This window comes from Dermochelys coriacea, chromosome 20 (genome assembly GCF_009764565.3).
Source record: "Dermochelys coriacea isolate rDerCor1 chromosome 20, rDerCor1.pri.v4, whole genome shotgun sequence".
Lineage (NCBI taxonomy): Eukaryota > Metazoa > Chordata > Testudines > Dermochelyidae > Dermochelys > Dermochelys coriacea.
This window is the reverse complement of record NC_050087.2, coordinates 18,878,579-18,894,267: the sequence shown is the minus strand read 5'-3', so window position 1 is coordinate 18,894,267 and position 15,689 is coordinate 18,878,579. Positions and strand designations below refer to the sequence as shown.

Sequence of the window (15,689 nt, the reverse complement as noted above, 5' to 3'; positions counted from 1 at the left end):
CCTCTTTGAAAGTCCTTGCTGTAGCAGTTCCAGAATATAGGTTTCTATAGCAGTTACTCCAGAAGAGTCTGCCAGTGTGGAACACTCCATCCTGTCCCTGCTCACCTCCATGGGGATTTCCACCAGCCCAAACTTTTCACTGAACTCTGGTGAGGAACCTGTCAAAAGGCCCACAATGGCCAGTCCTGAAAGGATAATGCTCCACAGTAGAGGTTTGTTCTCCTGCAGACTCTCCATAAAAGGGTGGCCCTGAAATGGCAAATGCAGCATTGAGACACCAGCAGAGCAGAAGAGCTGCTGCAACTCATCTTCACTTGGTTCAGTGGGAGGCAGTTTTCAACGCCAAATTCACAAGCTTGTTTAAAAACAGGACAGGAATTCTGGTCTCCCAGACAGAGAACTGATATTTGATGTACAATTTAGGTCTCGCCTTGATGCATTCAGAACAGCTATCTTTGTACATAAGCAAACTTTTTCCAAACTCTCAACGGATGTCTCTACTGAAGGATTTACATTGGTGACACTGCTGTTGTTAATGTAGAACAAATCTTTGTATCTAACACCCACATCCACACTGCTAAGCCCACATGGGCTATCTTTCAGATTTGCAAACACCTCAGTTCCTACAAGCACATTTGCCTTGATGTAACATTATAACTTAAATACAATTTTGTTTCTTCCCTGCTTTCCCAGAGATGCGAGCTGAGCAAGTCTTACCTTGTAATTAATGGTGAAAGTGGCCATCTGCATTGCCATTGACATGATGTAAACCGTGCTATTCACCAGGCTGGGCTCAAACTCCTTGTACAAATCCACAAACTCTTCTTTCCTTAAAGAAACCAGACAAAGCCCTTTCCAATCAATGGATCCCAGTTCTGGGATTTCAGAATAACTGCGACTAGGGGCCAATTCATCAGATGAGATTTTAAAGGCTTGAAGGGAACCATTGTGATAATCTAGTCCAGTGGTCCTCAAATGTTTTCTGTCACCTCCCCTCTTACCTGGCTGCAGCTGGGGGTCAGGTGCTGAAGCTGCAACTGGGAGCAGAGCCGTGGGCAGGAAGCCAAAGGCCAAGGCTAGGGCTGCAGCTGGGAGCCAAGGTGGGGGGGGGGGGCGCGGCCACCGCCAGAGTCCAGGCAGGGCCGGAACAGAGCTGGGGGCAGAGTGGGGCTGGGTGGTCCTTTCCCGCTCCCATGGGGGCTGGCCCGAGCTCCCCTGCGCCCCCCAGACGTTCCTCCATGCCCACCAGTTTGGAGACTACTAACCTAGTCCGACCTGCATAACAAGGCCCTAGACTCACACTTACTAATTTCTGCACCAAGCCCATAACTTCGGTTTGAGTGCAGCATCTCTCAGGCTGATCCCCAGACTTACTATAAAAAGTTCTGAACTCAACTTAGCTAAGTTGTCTGGTGACCTTCATTTGATTTGCAACTCAAATCCACCTTTTTGGATATTTCCCTCCTGCCTACCAAATTTAAGATTAAGCAGGCAGGGATTTCTAAGGGAAAATAAGAAGGAAAAGCACCATGAAGGCAGCAGGTTTCCCTGCACCTTCCTTCCCAGATGGGCTTTGCCCATCCAGTTTAATAACTTGGTGCTCAGTCGCAGCCTGAAAATAGGTGCTAACATTTTGTACTTCAGAAACAAGCAGCACTCACTTGGAAGAGCTGCGAGCCTGTGCACCATGGTACAGATACACCAGGCTAAGGAAATGGACGAGGAACTGCAGCAGCACTGTCAGAACAGTGTAGAGATTAAAGATATTGGGTAACGGACGCTCCCTGGAAAGTGTCTTCAGAGGCTGGAAACCAAAGGAAAGAGACACCAGGATTTAACAGATGGAAAAATTGTACAAAGACAATGAAGTTGGCACCACTGGCCAAGCTGCCAGCAAGATCCCACCTTTGTCAACTGTGCCCATGAAATGCCCAGCTCTTATAAATTCCACTTCACACAGTGAGATCTTCAGCTGCATACTGCAGGCAACAGTGTATCCCAGGTGATTAATGCCTGCGTCTGACCATGTGCCCTGGCACTCTGAACAGAAATGCACTGTCTGTCTGCTCTCATTCTTAGACATTCCCGAAAGTGCAAAGTGTTGGCCTCAGAAAGGCCTCCCCTCGCCAGGATCTAGGGAAGAACGAAGTGATTCTCTTCACGTTCTGGGCAGGCAGTGAGCTGGCTAGACAGCACTCACTGTAAGAATTGAAGAGCTGCTTTCCCTGCCGCATTCCTCACAAGACAACCACAACCCTTCCCATTTCCTCCTTCGGAAGCACTCCCAGGTAAAGCAGGCCACCATGCAACATACCTTTGACCTGGAGATGAAGAGGAAGCAGCCGGCCAGTAACAAACCCTGAAGCGTTGCCTGGAAGTCACTGAACTTCACTCCTTCCAGGTAAAGGACGCTCTGGCTGTATGCGAGGATCAGGGCATTCAAGGCCAGGATCTTAAACATCTGGAGCGTGGTCACCAACGTGCAGCGACCTTGCTTGATCACGTGGCAGACTGAAGAGCAAGAAGAAACGGCAGATTGTCCTCAGGATGCAAGTTCTGTGGCTCCATCTGCACAGTCCCTTCCACTCCCTGGGACCCAGCACGGGGAGCTGCTATGAGCCTAGAGTTCTTGGGCAAGCAGCTCACCTTTCCCTTGATCCAGTGCACCATGGTCACTCAGCACAGTCAGTTTCCATCTCCAAGCTGGGAAATCCATATGGGGAAATGAAAACTGGGAGTATGGGAAGCACCCCCTTGGCCTCATGTTTTAGGCGTTTCCTCCCAGTAAGAGTCAGTGTTTGCATCACCCTTTTCCCCACCCCACCCAAAGCCCTCCTGCCTTTGCCAAGAGCCTATTCGGATTCACATAGGAAATGCGCCCATGCTACTCTCCTCATCGGAGTAGGATGGGTCACCAGACTAGGGGCAATCAACAGCACAGACCTGCTCCCCTGTTGCTACTTACTACACTGAATGGAGGACAGCTTGGATGTAAAGGGAGCAGCGATGCTGGCATCACCCAGTTTCACAACAGGCATATGGTCAATCTCTTCCAAATCCTTCAGGACCTGGCTGATCCGCTCCTGGTTTCCAGTAAGAGAGGAGGAGACATTTCATTATCACAGACTGGGATAAGAGAGAGACTTGCATCATCCCAACCCAGCCCTGATCCTTGCTCTGAGGGGCTCTCCATACTGCCAGCACCTTAGACAGCCCCTCAGTATACACCCTGTGAGCCAGCTGTAGAGCTTACCCACCTCCAGGAGGTCTGTCATCTGACACCCACCAGTGTCATTTTAGGGGCAGGAAGGAGAAAGGCTGAGCTTGTGGACTCCCCTGGGCAGACCTGGAAATGTGAAGGCTGGTTTATAGATCCATGAAAGGGCAATATTGTCATGAGTAGCTACTGCAATTCTGACTAGAATGAGCCTGCAGTGGTGGGGGCTCAGGAACAGGACAACTCCCTCTGGCTTTGACTTCCTTTCTGGCCAGAAATGCCTTATCCAGGAGCGTGGGCAGGGCCTTGCTGCAATCAGAAGTACATTCCTAGGGTGTCCTGCCATTTCCAATTCAAGAATTAAAAATAAAAGCCCCAGTGAGCCTGGGGGATGGGGGTGGAGGGCACCAGGGATGTGGACAGTGTCAGCCACTGAACCTGGAAGCGGGGAGGGGCTGGGCTCCAGGCAGACCTGGTTACCAACCCGCTGGATGGCCAGTTGCTCTTCTCTCTGGGACATGACCCTGTGCTTGGCAGCACGGGAGGTGGGCTTCACGGCACTGCTCCCTACGGCAGGCAAGGCGGGTCTCCCATCATTGGGTCCATCTCGAGGTCTCTTTTTCCGCTCGGGGAGTCTCTCGGGAGCATTTGCCAGCAGTGCCACCCCTGTAAGACCAAAACATCAGCTGCAGGAAAAGAATAAAACTGGCAAAATTACTTCACCAAGTGGGAACCCTTAGTTCCAGCAGCCGAGAGCCGCCCTTCATGGCCCACCTTAGAGAGGTGCCAAGCAAATGTACGAAGGGGAAGGAAGCACTTCTTAGAGCAGGGGACTGGGACTGCTGGGTTCCAGTCCTAACCCTGTGTGACCTTAGACAAGGGTTGAGGTGATCTGAAGAAGAACTTTGTGCCAGCGCGAAAGCTCATCTCTCTCTCACCAACCGCAGTTGGTCCAATACAAGACAACTCTCTCATCTCTCGCTCGCCTTGTCTCTCTAGTATCCTGGGCCTGACACAGTGACAGTGACACTGCAGACATGCCCTTCGGCAAGTCATGTCCAGATCTGTAAATGGGAATGCAGTAATGCCCCCTGGCCCCAGTAAAGCTCTGGTCTCTTCTGAAGGAAGGTTTTAAGTGTTATCAAGTTTCAGAGTAGCAGCCGTGTTAGTCTGTATTCGCAAAAAGAAAAGGAGGACTTGTGGCACCTTAGAGACTAAAATTTATTTGAGCATAAGCTTTTGTGAGCTACAGCTCACTTCATCAGATGCATGCAGTGCAAAAGACAGTATTTTCCATGCATGCAGCTGATGAAGTAAGCTGTAGCTCACGAAAGCTTATGCTCAAATAAATTTGTTAGTCTCTAAGGTGCCACAAGTCCTCCTTTTCTTTTTAAGTATTATCAAGGAGTCAATACGGAAGGTACTGAAGCTATAGCCTTTATCCGAGAGACCGCAGCTGGCCCAACAGCAAGGCCCACTATCCTAGGTAGAAATACACCACATTACTCAGCTCAACCTTACTTTGCTAAGGGAGACAGAACAAAATAAAATGGGGAGGGGGCAGCAATTGGAGCACTCTCACCAAATGATTTCACAGAAGGTATTTTCTGGACCAACTGAAACAAGAATCTGGAAAGTTTAGATTAATCCGGATTTAGGGACGTCTCCAATTCAGAATGCAGGATTGATGCACAATCTGGTTACCCAGGGACGTCCCAGACTGGGGTCCCCATGAGGCACATTACACTCAGGGGCTGGAGGAGCAGGGAAGAAGTCGCTCTATAAAGCACTCCCAGGGTAACTGCTTTGTAGCCAGTTTTCTCCATCTAGGCTCATGCCATGTAGAAGCACCAGCAATCTGTGTGTGTGTGTGTGTGTGTGTGTGTGTGCGCGTGCGTGCGTGCGTGCGTGCGTGCGTGCGCACACAAGCCAAACAAGCCCAGGGAAGGAAGCCACACACCACCTTCCTCCTCATTGCATGCTCAGACTCACCCACATCTGCATGCTTCAGGGCTCCAACATCGTTGGTTCCATCCCCACACATCAGCGTGACAAAGCCGAGCCCCTTTAATGTTGTGATGACAAACTCCTGCAGTGAGAAGTGCCCAGTCAGGAACGAACGCCTGCCCAAGCTACTGGGACTGTGTGTACCAGGTACCAAAATGGGCTGGGGCACATGCTGAAAAGCACCGTGTTAAATACCCTTTTTGAGCATCCTTGATCTTATGCCTCACTCGATTTTTAATATTGGCGCTAAGGACACGGATCAGGGGGCTCCTTTACAGTGAAGACAGGAAATCATGCAGCTGACTTGCCACCTAGAGCTCTCAATATTCACCCCTCTACATCTTCTGAAATAAGTAATTCATCAGAGGACCACGGGGCTGAGCACGCCAAGAGGCTGAGCTCCAGTTAACATGAATGTGAGTGGCAGGTGCTGAGCCCCAGAGACTCTTGGACTCCCCGTGGTGTGCTGGAGTCATTCAGGATTTGGGAACTGTCTGTAGGTAAGGTTTGTGCTGTTACTGTTAGTAGGTAGGATGCACCGAGACAGGCAGAAGCTGAGATTTTACAAAGGACTGGAGCATCTCACCTTTTGTTTTGGTGCCACCCTGGCAAACACCTGAACATGGGGTATGAGCTTCAACAATTGCTGTCTGCTCGCAGTCTGCAGGTAAGAGAGCCCTTCCCCCGTAACACACAGGTTGTGACGTATCAGCTCTTGCATGGAGTGTGGAAAGATGGAGAGCGTGGTGGTGCCGTCAATGGACTGCCACTGCCAGCAGGAGTCTGAAACAGAACGCAGGTGCAGTTGGGAGTCAGCACAGACACTGCCATGTGGGACTCTGGAAAGAGAATGCACAGAGCCAGGTGTCTGCAGCACCTGTCACTATGGACTGGCTACCATGGTGAAAGCTGGCAGATTGCCAGACATCCGGGTCTGTCTGCACTGTGGGGCCACCTGCCCCTATGCTATCTATGGGACTTCTATGGCCCCTCTGTCACACCAAACCTGAGTGCCTCAGTGACTTTATCTTCACAGTCCCCAGGGAGGCAGGGAAGCACTACTGCCCATGTTTCACAGACGGGGAAGAAGCACAAGAGACTGACTTGTCCAAGGTCATGCAGGGAGTCTGCAGCAGAGCTAGAAACCAAACCTAAAATCCCTTACCACCACTGCCTCCCCCAAACCTTCCACACAAAGGGGAGGCCTGCCAGCTGCTCTTACTTAGGTTCTCAGACCCTGCTGGTGATGGGCTGGGTAGCCCATACGCACACTGCTCCTGCTAGCCTCTGTTTGTGACCTGCTCCGAGATGTGTGGGGGAAGGCCCTGCAGAGGGGCACTGGATTATCTGGGACTCTCAGCAGCAAAATCGTTACACTTTCTGCCACCAGAGGTCAGTGTTACACCCCAGTGACCTGTGCAGGCACCCAGGCTGGATACTACATCAGAACAGGCCTGTTGGCCGGGCTGGGATCCATCACCTTTGCTGTGGGGAGGCTGCAGGATGAGGGTGTGATCCTTCTGGATGAAGTGGAGTTCCTGGGCCACATGGCAGGCAGTGAGCGGATTGTCCCCTGTGATCATCACTACCTGAGAGAGGGAAACAGGTAGGGTCACATGAGGTTACCGAGGAGGTCACGCTATATGTTCATGGCCTTAGTTACACAGAACAGAGAAAGCTTACGCGCAAATAAATTTGTTAGTCTCTAAGATGCCATGAGTACTCCTTTTCTTTTTACAGAACAGAGAGAAGTTCCTGGACACTGACCAGGTTCCACCTGACACACTAATAATCACAGGTGCTTTGTACAGCACCTTGTCCGGAAATTCAACCGCCAGGGCAAGGCAGAGTTATCAGCCAGTGCCCCCACCCATCATAATACTTAAATCAAGACTGGATATTTTCCTTAGACAGCTGCTCTGGGAATTACATTGGGGCAAGTCTCTGGCCTATGCTCTGCAGGGGGTCAGACTAGATGATCACAGTGGTCCCTTCTGGCTTTGGACTCTACCAATGACGCACAGCTCAGGACAGCGGCTGCCCCTCCCACGCCCTGCAATCCTGGAAGAGGCTTGTACCAGCCCAGTCGCTCAGGTGTCTGCACGGTCCCAGGAGCTCAGTCACAAGCAAAGCGGCTCGTAGGAGCTTGTTTCCTCCTGCAGACACTCACATGGTGCGATGCATTCTGGATCTCCCGGATGATGGGCTTGGAATCAGCTTTGAGAGGACAGGAGACCACAATGAAGCCGACAAATCTCAGGTCACATTCCAGAGCCTCGCGCTTCAACTCTCGCACCTTCCACGGAAAAGAACCACACCGGACTGTTACGTGCCGTCTCACGAGCAATGAGACCCCCATTCACTGTAGACCGTCCTGACTGGGAACGCCAGGGACAGCCTGAGGTGCATAGAATGATTCTGGATTCTCCCTCTGCTGCCCTAGAGACAGCATCCCCTTTGGTAATATAATCACTGCCCCCCTTTCTGAGCCTCCCAGCTTTCCTCCCACAGGCATATCATCCCTGTTTTACAAGTGGGGAAACCAAGGCAAGCGCAGGCAGAGCAAGTTACAGATTACACAAGTTACACACGGTTACACAAGTAGTCAGTGCCGGAGCTGAAAATAGAAACCAGGAGACCTGAACCACAGTCCCTTGGAGCTAACAAGCAAATAAATAAATAAAATAAAATCAACAGGATTCAGGTATAAAAAACCCAAAGCAGTTACAGATTCATCTGTGGCTTATGACACTAGTCTCCCTATGAGGTGTCTGTCACCCCCTCTCATGTGGGCACCTTCCCTTGGGTGGGTGCTCTGACTTTAGGGGCCCAGGCACGGAGCCAGGGGTGCTGGAACAATTTTTATAGTGGGGGTGATGATGATGGAAACCACGTATTTGGATTACTACTAATACTTCAAGCCAACAGGTGTGGCAGCATCCTTTGTTCCAGCACAACTACATGAAGCCAAGCGTACCTGCTGATGAGTGAGGTGCCCCAGCTCTTTGTAGCCAAGCGCAAGCACCCTTGCCCCTTCGCGTGCGATTTCTGTGTGCATGGTGCGGTAGCTGCTCGGGCACTGAGAGAACTGCAGAAAAAGGGGGGGTGGGGCGGAAACAGCTTATTAAACACTATATGCAGGTTACAATGCTTCATATCAAATACACAGTGAAGCAGAGGAGCCTCCCTGCTTGAGTAGGGGTGAGGCAAGCGGGGAGTTCAAAGAAGCAACAAATATCCCCACCGAGGGCAGGAGAGTGACTTTATCTGATATTCACCCTTCTGCTGCCATTTGTATTTGCAGGTCTGAGAACAAGCACAGAGTGGCCAGGAATATCACACACTGAGCCACCCTTAATTTAACTGGGGTTAATGTTGAGCCTCTGCAGTGGAGACTGTTTTCACATGGGAACGGGCGGGGGGGGGGGAGGGCGCGTCGGGGCCCATCTTCAGGACATAATTCATGTTCTGGATTTGAGGATGGAGTCACACAAACCCAGGCAAGCTTGTGGAGGCCCCATGAACTGATTCCCATTTTAGGACACATCTCGCTGTTGTAAAGCCCATTCCATGCTTGTGCTGCGCTCACCATTGCATGCAGTGTCTCTGGGGCCCCTTTCACAGCTGCAATGTAACAGAGATCAGTCGAGCCAATCTTCTCATATGAAGCCAAGACAGACATTCTTTTCAGGGCACTGGCAAAATGAAAGCGCTGGTGAATTTTCAGTCCCTGAGTTTTAATACTTCTGGGGAAAACTTTCTCATCTGGAAACAAACAGATCGGGAAATCCTGAAAGGTTTCTCAGCATTGCAAGCAGCATCACTTCCCTCAGCTCCCAGGAATGAATCATTCACTACGAACGAACAAGTTTTTCCACCCAAGCCTTGCAGCATGGTGACGACAGAAGTTCTGGCCCCAGTGACTGAGGGATGGAATTGCCTGGACAACCTCTGTGGATCTGAGCAAAGAGCTGCTTCTGAGCATGCCACATCTGCAGCACAAGGGATTTCTAAATTTAGGCTATGTCTACACGAGGAGCTGGGGTGCGATACCCAGCTTGCATACGTAGCATAGCTGCTATAGCACGGGCAGCAGCAGCACATCTTAGCCATGCCAAGTACAACCCGCCTGATCCCCACTGGTACATATTCGCTTGCTACTTGTGCTTCTGCGGCTATACTATTTCTTATTGAGCTAGCACAAGTGTACTTTAACAGCTTGCGTACACATAGCGTCCCTGCAGAAATCCTGTATGAGGTCTCCCGCAGCCCTTCCCCAGCAGTGCCAGAGCACTCACCAGGGTTTACGTAGGGCAAAGCTCGCCCCATGCAGAAGACTACTACAAAGCCCACATAAGTCTACAAAGGGGGGTGAATTTCACCTACAAGAATGGAATTGGGAGGAGCAGCTTTATCATCACTAATATCTACACAGACAAACACGGGCTCTGGTATCAGTTTGTGCAACTGGACACACGTAGGAACTGGCCATGGTCTCTACCTTTGGTCAGAGTCCAATCCACAGCCATCAGCATTGCTTTCTCTAATGGATCTCCCACCAACGTCCCGTCATCCAACTGGACCAATGAATGGCAAGTGGCAATCACTCGGTGGGTTTCTACAGGAATGTCAGACACTGGCGTCACTTCCTTCCTATCCCTACAGTGAGGAGAGACTACGTTAATAGGCTTGGACAGGCCGTCAAAGCCATACGTGTTCTACAATTTCTCCAAGCAAATAATTACTGTCCCAGTGTCCTAAACAGTTAGTGCTTCTCATGCCAATAGCAAAGCTGTGGGAAAGCTGGCTCAATGACTCAGCTTCTCGATGCTGCAACTACAGCCACTGCCCCTGAGCAATCCTAATTGAGGAGATTCCTCAAAGAAGAGGCCTTAATTGGTGTGCCAAATAAGTGCTGTTCAAGGAAACTGAATGCACATGCAACACACCACCCTGTCTAGCTGGGTCTGCTCAGACAGATGTGTATTGTACTTAGATTACATTCATGTGCAGCCTCCAAAGGGTTTTTTCTAGTGCAAGAAGTCACTCTAAACTGCTCTCCCCACACAGTCACCTGTGTGCTAGACAACAGGCGGAACACATACCAGTCAATGGCCAGGCTACATTATGAGATGGGGAGAGTGAGGGATACAAGCATGCAGGGGTGGTTGTGTCACCTGGGCAATGTCCCATGCTCACTGTAGCCAATTAACAAACTCCCAGGACACAAGAGGTTTTAAACCATTTCTCATAAGCCTGAGAACAAGTGGGCACGAAATCACAAGTGTTTGTGGTTTACAACAGCTGCACCTGCTCAACATTCACTGCAACGCCTTTGATTAGAGTGTGTGGATATCACTCAGCCTCGCTCACCAGGCTGTTGTTCATTCTGTAAGTAACTACTCCGACCCCTGAAATATTTTGGTTACAGTGATTTTATATATTTATTTTCCACATGTTCCATAGTGTGAGGACTTCTGACTCCGCAGTGTACAAGTCACAACATTTCCATAATCCTGAAGGGTAAGATTTAAAATGAAATAAACCAGAAGGATTTTTCTATGAGGGACTCTGCCATTGGGGTACAGCTCACCAGGCGGGGTCTGCATGCTGGTGCAGAGAGGCACAGAGGGTTTTAGCAATTAAGAACATACTTATGAAATCCCAAATGAAGAACCAAATTCAAGGGCTCTGATGCTGCAAATTGCTGCACAAGTGCCATAGCCAGAGAACTTGCAGGATCCCCCTTCCCCTAGCCTAGAACCTGCTTCTGGCTCATCTCCTTCACTCCCCCTAATTCATCCTCTCTGCCGCACTGGACTTGCCCTTCGCCTCCAGCTGAGGGAAGCTCTCACTGGGGCTGGAGCCTAGGCCTCCATTGTTCAACTGTCACCCACATTTGATTACTTAGCTACGCAGGATTTGGTATGTTGGATCACTGGCCCACTCAGTCATGCATCCCGGCTCTGACAGGGCCCACTACCAGACGCTAAAAAGGCAGTGAACCCCCCATCACACACTGAGTCAACTGTATAATATGGTTAACGTTACCTATGGGAACCCATCCCATGGCTTACCTGAGCCCAGCCACACCTCTTACCACCAGGTGGTCACTGGTAAGGGTGCCAGTTTTGTCAAAGCAGCAAACCTGAACTTTCCCAGCAAAGGGAATTCGGAAAGGTTCTGTACAGTACACATCTGAAAGAGAGGAGATGGGACCCTGTAACGTTTCAGAGATGCAGCAAGGGCATGTAGGGGTCCTCAGCTACCTATGATCTTTTCCACAACCTACAAGCCAAAAACCATGGTGCTCAGCCACAATTTATTTAACAACCTCAACCTTCTGCTCTGTAGCTTGTGAAATTAAAGTCAGATTTAACCCATCCCAAAGGAAGAGCGGCGATAGGTTTGGAGGCCATTTACCCAGCGAGGTTCTTAGTGAGGCACCCATTGCTACGGGTCAGAGCACTTGTTAAAAAAGCAACGAAAGCTGGATTTTTGAGTGGGAGCTTATTTCCCCCAGGCACTCTACTTAGGAGCTATTTCCAAGTTTCAAAACAGTGTGAACCACCTCCACCACACCCTGAGAGACACTTCCCTGCTTTGAATGACACAGGAATCCTGCAGACACACAGCACATACGGCAAACCAGGCAGACACGGGACACAGCCCAGTTATTGCTATTTGGAGAGAGGAGGTCGCCATGGTATATAAAAGCCAGCAATTTTACACACTTTATGTGGCCAAGTGCTGCAATCCCGGGGGTACTGGACACCAGAGTGCACAGTCTGTTTCTATTCCTGCTTCTGGGCTTAGTACTTACAGAGCTTGGCCAGGGCAATAAGGGAGGTGTTGACAGCCAGAGAAAGTTCAATGGGAAGTTCGGGTGGAACTACTGAAGTCAGTATTAAAGTGCATTCCAGAAAGAGTTTGTATCGATTCCTGCTCGGGTCCTTGGTGCCTACAAAATAAAACCAGAGAAATGCTGCCTCTCCACTCCAGACAAGGTGCCACACAACAACAAGATGGACGCATAAACTACTGAGGAATTTGGGAGAAAAACGGAATGAATCACGGCTCACGCCCACACACGGAAACAGCCCAGCTTCTTCAGTTACCATTCCCCTTCCCAGCCAATACACCAGAAGCTATTCCTACACTCTTGGCAAAAGCTAGCTGCCAGGGCGAGGTGCAAAGAGTGCTCACCTTCAATCCACACATACGCTGCAGCAGCAATGGCAAAGACCAGAAGGAACAGGATGAAAATAAAGGTCTCCAAGTTGTTGGCTGTCACTCTTCTCACTCCAAAGAGGATTGTTCGCAGCAGCTTCCCCTGAAAGGAGAACTGCCTTCAGTGCAAGAAGCACGTTCTGCAGCATGCAGTACAGTTTCTTGTAAAATACATAAGAAATGTATAAAATTAATGCAGAATGCCTGCATTCTGATTCTCCGCTGCTGCTGCTGCATGTGATACATTCCATTCCCTGGCCCACCACAATGACTGCCAGTGCAGCGCCACCCACAGGCAGGATTTTAGCATGCTAATCAGTTGGTCAGTTAAGTGCGTTTCTCACTGCTCTTTATTTAAGCGGCCTTAACTTTCCATCCATCAGATTTAAAAAAGTGTATTACCTTGCATTTGTCTGGTGTTTACAAACACACTTCAACACCCATGGACAGTCACTGTTATTATACAATAATTTGTTCAAAGTCCTAGTGACTCAGTGGCACTCAGGAATCCTGACTCGGAGCCCAGGTTCTATCCTCTAAACCAGAGGCCAACCTGCACCTGAGAAGTAGCCTGAATTTACCAATGTGCATTGCCAAAGAGATATAGTGACACGTCAGCAGCCTTCCGTCAGCTCCCTCCCTCCCTCCCCCCAGCACCTAACCCTCCATCACTGTGCCTCTGGCTGGCCACAAATCAGCTGTTTTGTGGTGTGCAGGAGGCTGGGGAGGAGGGGAGGGAGGAACAAGGGCGCAGCAGACTAAGGGGAAGGAGCAGGGGCCTTGGGGGAAGGAGGGGGGAGTCCTGGAGCAGAGCCAGGGGTTGAGCAGTGAGCACCCTGTAGCACATTGGAAAGTTGGTGCCTGTAGCTCCAGCCCCCGGAGTTGGAGCCTCATATTAATCTCTGAAGAGCCGCATGTGGCTCTGGAGCCACAGGCTGGCCATTCCTGCTCTAGACCAGCGGTCAGCAACCTATGGCATGTGTGCCAAAGGTAGCATGCAAGCTGATTTTCAGTGGCACTCACACTGCCTGGGTCCTGGCCTCGGGGCTCCACTGCTGGCCTGGGGTCCCAGCCACTGGCCCCACTCAGCCTGCTGCTGGCCTGGGGTCCCGGGCACCGGCCCAGGGCTCTGCTCCTGGCCTCGGCGCAGCGCTCTGCAGCTGCCCCCAGCTGTGGCCCACTGGTCCCAGCCTGGTGCAATAAGGGGTGCAGACAGGGGCAAGAGGGGGCAGAGCTCAGCGCCTTCACCTTAAAAATTTTTCCAGTGCCAATGGGATATTTTTAAGTCCTGATTTGCTGCTTATATTATGCCACATGGAACAGCGCACTGCGTTTGACATTGTGCATGCCGTCTGTCTCGATTTCCCCCCCCTCTGTGAGTTGAGGGGTACATTTGACAAAATGTCAGCTCCTAAGAAAGCAAAGTTAGATGTCCGTTCATTTCAGCCTTCTTGGACAGACATATTTGGATTTATTCAAAAGAAGGACCATACTGTTTGTGCTTTCTGTTGTGAAAGTGTTGTTTGTTGCACATCAAGAGTTCGACAACATTTTGAAATGAAGGACAAGAAAACCTTTCTTGATGAAGCAGACAAGACTGAATTGATCAAAAAGGCAGTAGCAGGATATGAAAAGCAGAGCAGTGTTTTTAAATGCTTACGTGTAAGTAAAAATCAAGCTACAGAAGGATTTTAGTTATAAGTTGGGGACACATCAATTAGAAGTAACGGAAGAGGAGAAGGACCTTGGAGTATTGGTTGTGGCTGTGAAAAAAGCTAATGTGGTTTTGGGATGCATCAGGAGAGGCATTTCCAGTAGGGATAAGGAGGTTTTAGTACCGTTATACAAGGCACTGGTGAGACCTCACCTAAAATACTGTGTGCAGTTCTGGTCTCCCCAGTTTAAAAAGGATGAATACAAACTGGAGCAGGTACAGAGAAGGGCTACTAGGATGATCCAAGGAATGGAAAACTTGTCTTATGAAAGGAGACTTAAGGAGCTTGGCTTGTTTAGCCTAACTAAAAGAAGGTTGAGGGGAGATATGATTGCTCTCTATAAATATATTAGAGGGATAAATACAGGAGAGGGAGAGGAATTATTTAAGCTCAGCACCAACGTGGACACAAGAACAAATGGATATAAACTGGCCACCAGGAAGTTTAGACTTGAAATTAGACGAAGGTTTCTAACCATCAGGGGAGTGAAGTTTTGGAATAGCCTTCCAAGGGAAGCAGTGGGGGCAAAAGATCTATCTGGCTTTAAGATTCTACTTGATAAGTTTATGGAGGAGATGGTATGATGGGATAATGTGATTTTGGTAATTAATTGATCTTTAAATATTCAGGGTAAATAGGACTAATCCTCTGAGATGGGATATTAGATGGATGGGATCTGAGTTACCCAGGAAAGAATAATCTGTAGTATCTGGCTGGTGAATCTTGCCCATATGCTCAGGGTTTAGCTGATCGCCATATTTGGGATTGGGAAGGAATTTTCCTCCAGGGCAGATTGGAGAGGCCCCGGAGGTTTTTCGCCTTCCTCTGTAGCATGGGGCACGGGTCACTTGAGGGAGGCTTCTCTGCTCCTTGAAGTCTTTAAACCATGATTTGAGGACTTCAATAGCTCAGACATAGGTGAGGTTTTTCGTAGGAGTGGGTGGGTGAGATTCTGTGGCCTGAGCTGTGCAGAAGGTTGGACTAGATGATCAGAATGGTCCCTTCTGACCTTAGTATCTGTGAATCTATGAATCTATAAGGAAGTTACAAGATTGCACAGTGCATTTCAAAAAACGGAAAGCTGTTTACAGATGGGGAATATATAAAAGAAGTTTTTCTCAGCAGTTTGGAGGTTTTGTTCAATGATTTGCCAAATAAAGATACGATCGTATCTAGAATAAAATAACTGCCTATCTCTGCTAGAACAGTTGAGAGATGCGTAAGCAAATGGCAGAAAACATTAACAAAAAGCAGACTGCATTAAAAGACACAGCAGTTGCAGTTGATGAGAGCATGGATATAAAGGACGTTCTGCGTTTGGCAGTTGTTGCAAGATATTGTGCTTCTGATGAAATCCAAGAGGAACTTTGTTGCCTAAAACCCCTACATGACACAACAAAGGGGGAAGATAAGTGGAAAGTTTTGAAAACCATTTTGAAGAAAGAGGAGTTGACATCAGAAAAATATTGTGTGTGACAACAGATGGTGCTCCTGTCGTAGTCAGAAATCAGAAGGGATTT

At 49.3% G+C, this 15,689-nt stretch overlaps 1 protein-coding gene across 5 annotated transcripts in view; it reads right to left on the bottom strand.

Annotated features, from left to right (window-relative positions):
• Positions 1-15,689, bottom strand: part of ATP13A1 (ATPase 13A1) — a 28,361-nt gene that overhangs the window by 1,431 nt on the left and 11,241 nt on the right. Inside the window, exons 10-25 of one of the 5 annotated variants that reach the window (XM_038378126.2) lie at positions 12,431-12,557; positions 12,048-12,185; positions 11,302-11,422; positions 9,726-9,883; positions 8,814-8,989; positions 8,202-8,312; positions 7,395-7,520; positions 6,705-6,813; positions 5,811-6,007; positions 5,210-5,306; positions 3,690-3,883; positions 2,966-3,083; positions 2,315-2,511; positions 1,662-1,804; positions 718-829; positions 106-249 (exon numbers count right to left, since the gene is read on the bottom strand). In XM_038378126.2, coding sequence (XP_038234054.1) covers positions 106-249; positions 718-829; positions 1,662-1,804; positions 2,315-2,511; positions 2,966-3,083; positions 3,690-3,883; positions 5,210-5,306; positions 5,811-6,007; positions 6,705-6,813; positions 7,395-7,520; positions 8,202-8,312; positions 8,814-8,989; positions 9,726-9,883; positions 11,302-11,422; positions 12,048-12,185; positions 12,431-12,557 — 2,268 coding nt within the window. Of the gene's footprint in view, positions 1-105; positions 250-717; positions 830-1,661; positions 2,134-2,314; positions 2,512-2,965; positions 3,084-3,689; positions 3,884-5,209; positions 5,307-5,810; positions 6,008-6,704; positions 6,814-7,394; positions 7,521-8,201; positions 8,313-8,813; positions 8,990-9,725; positions 9,884-11,301; positions 11,423-12,047; positions 12,186-12,430; positions 12,558-15,689 lie in introns of those variants that run through there. The other 4 variants (XM_038378127.2, XR_006278437.1, XR_006278436.1 and 1 more) reach the window with 4 other exon arrangements.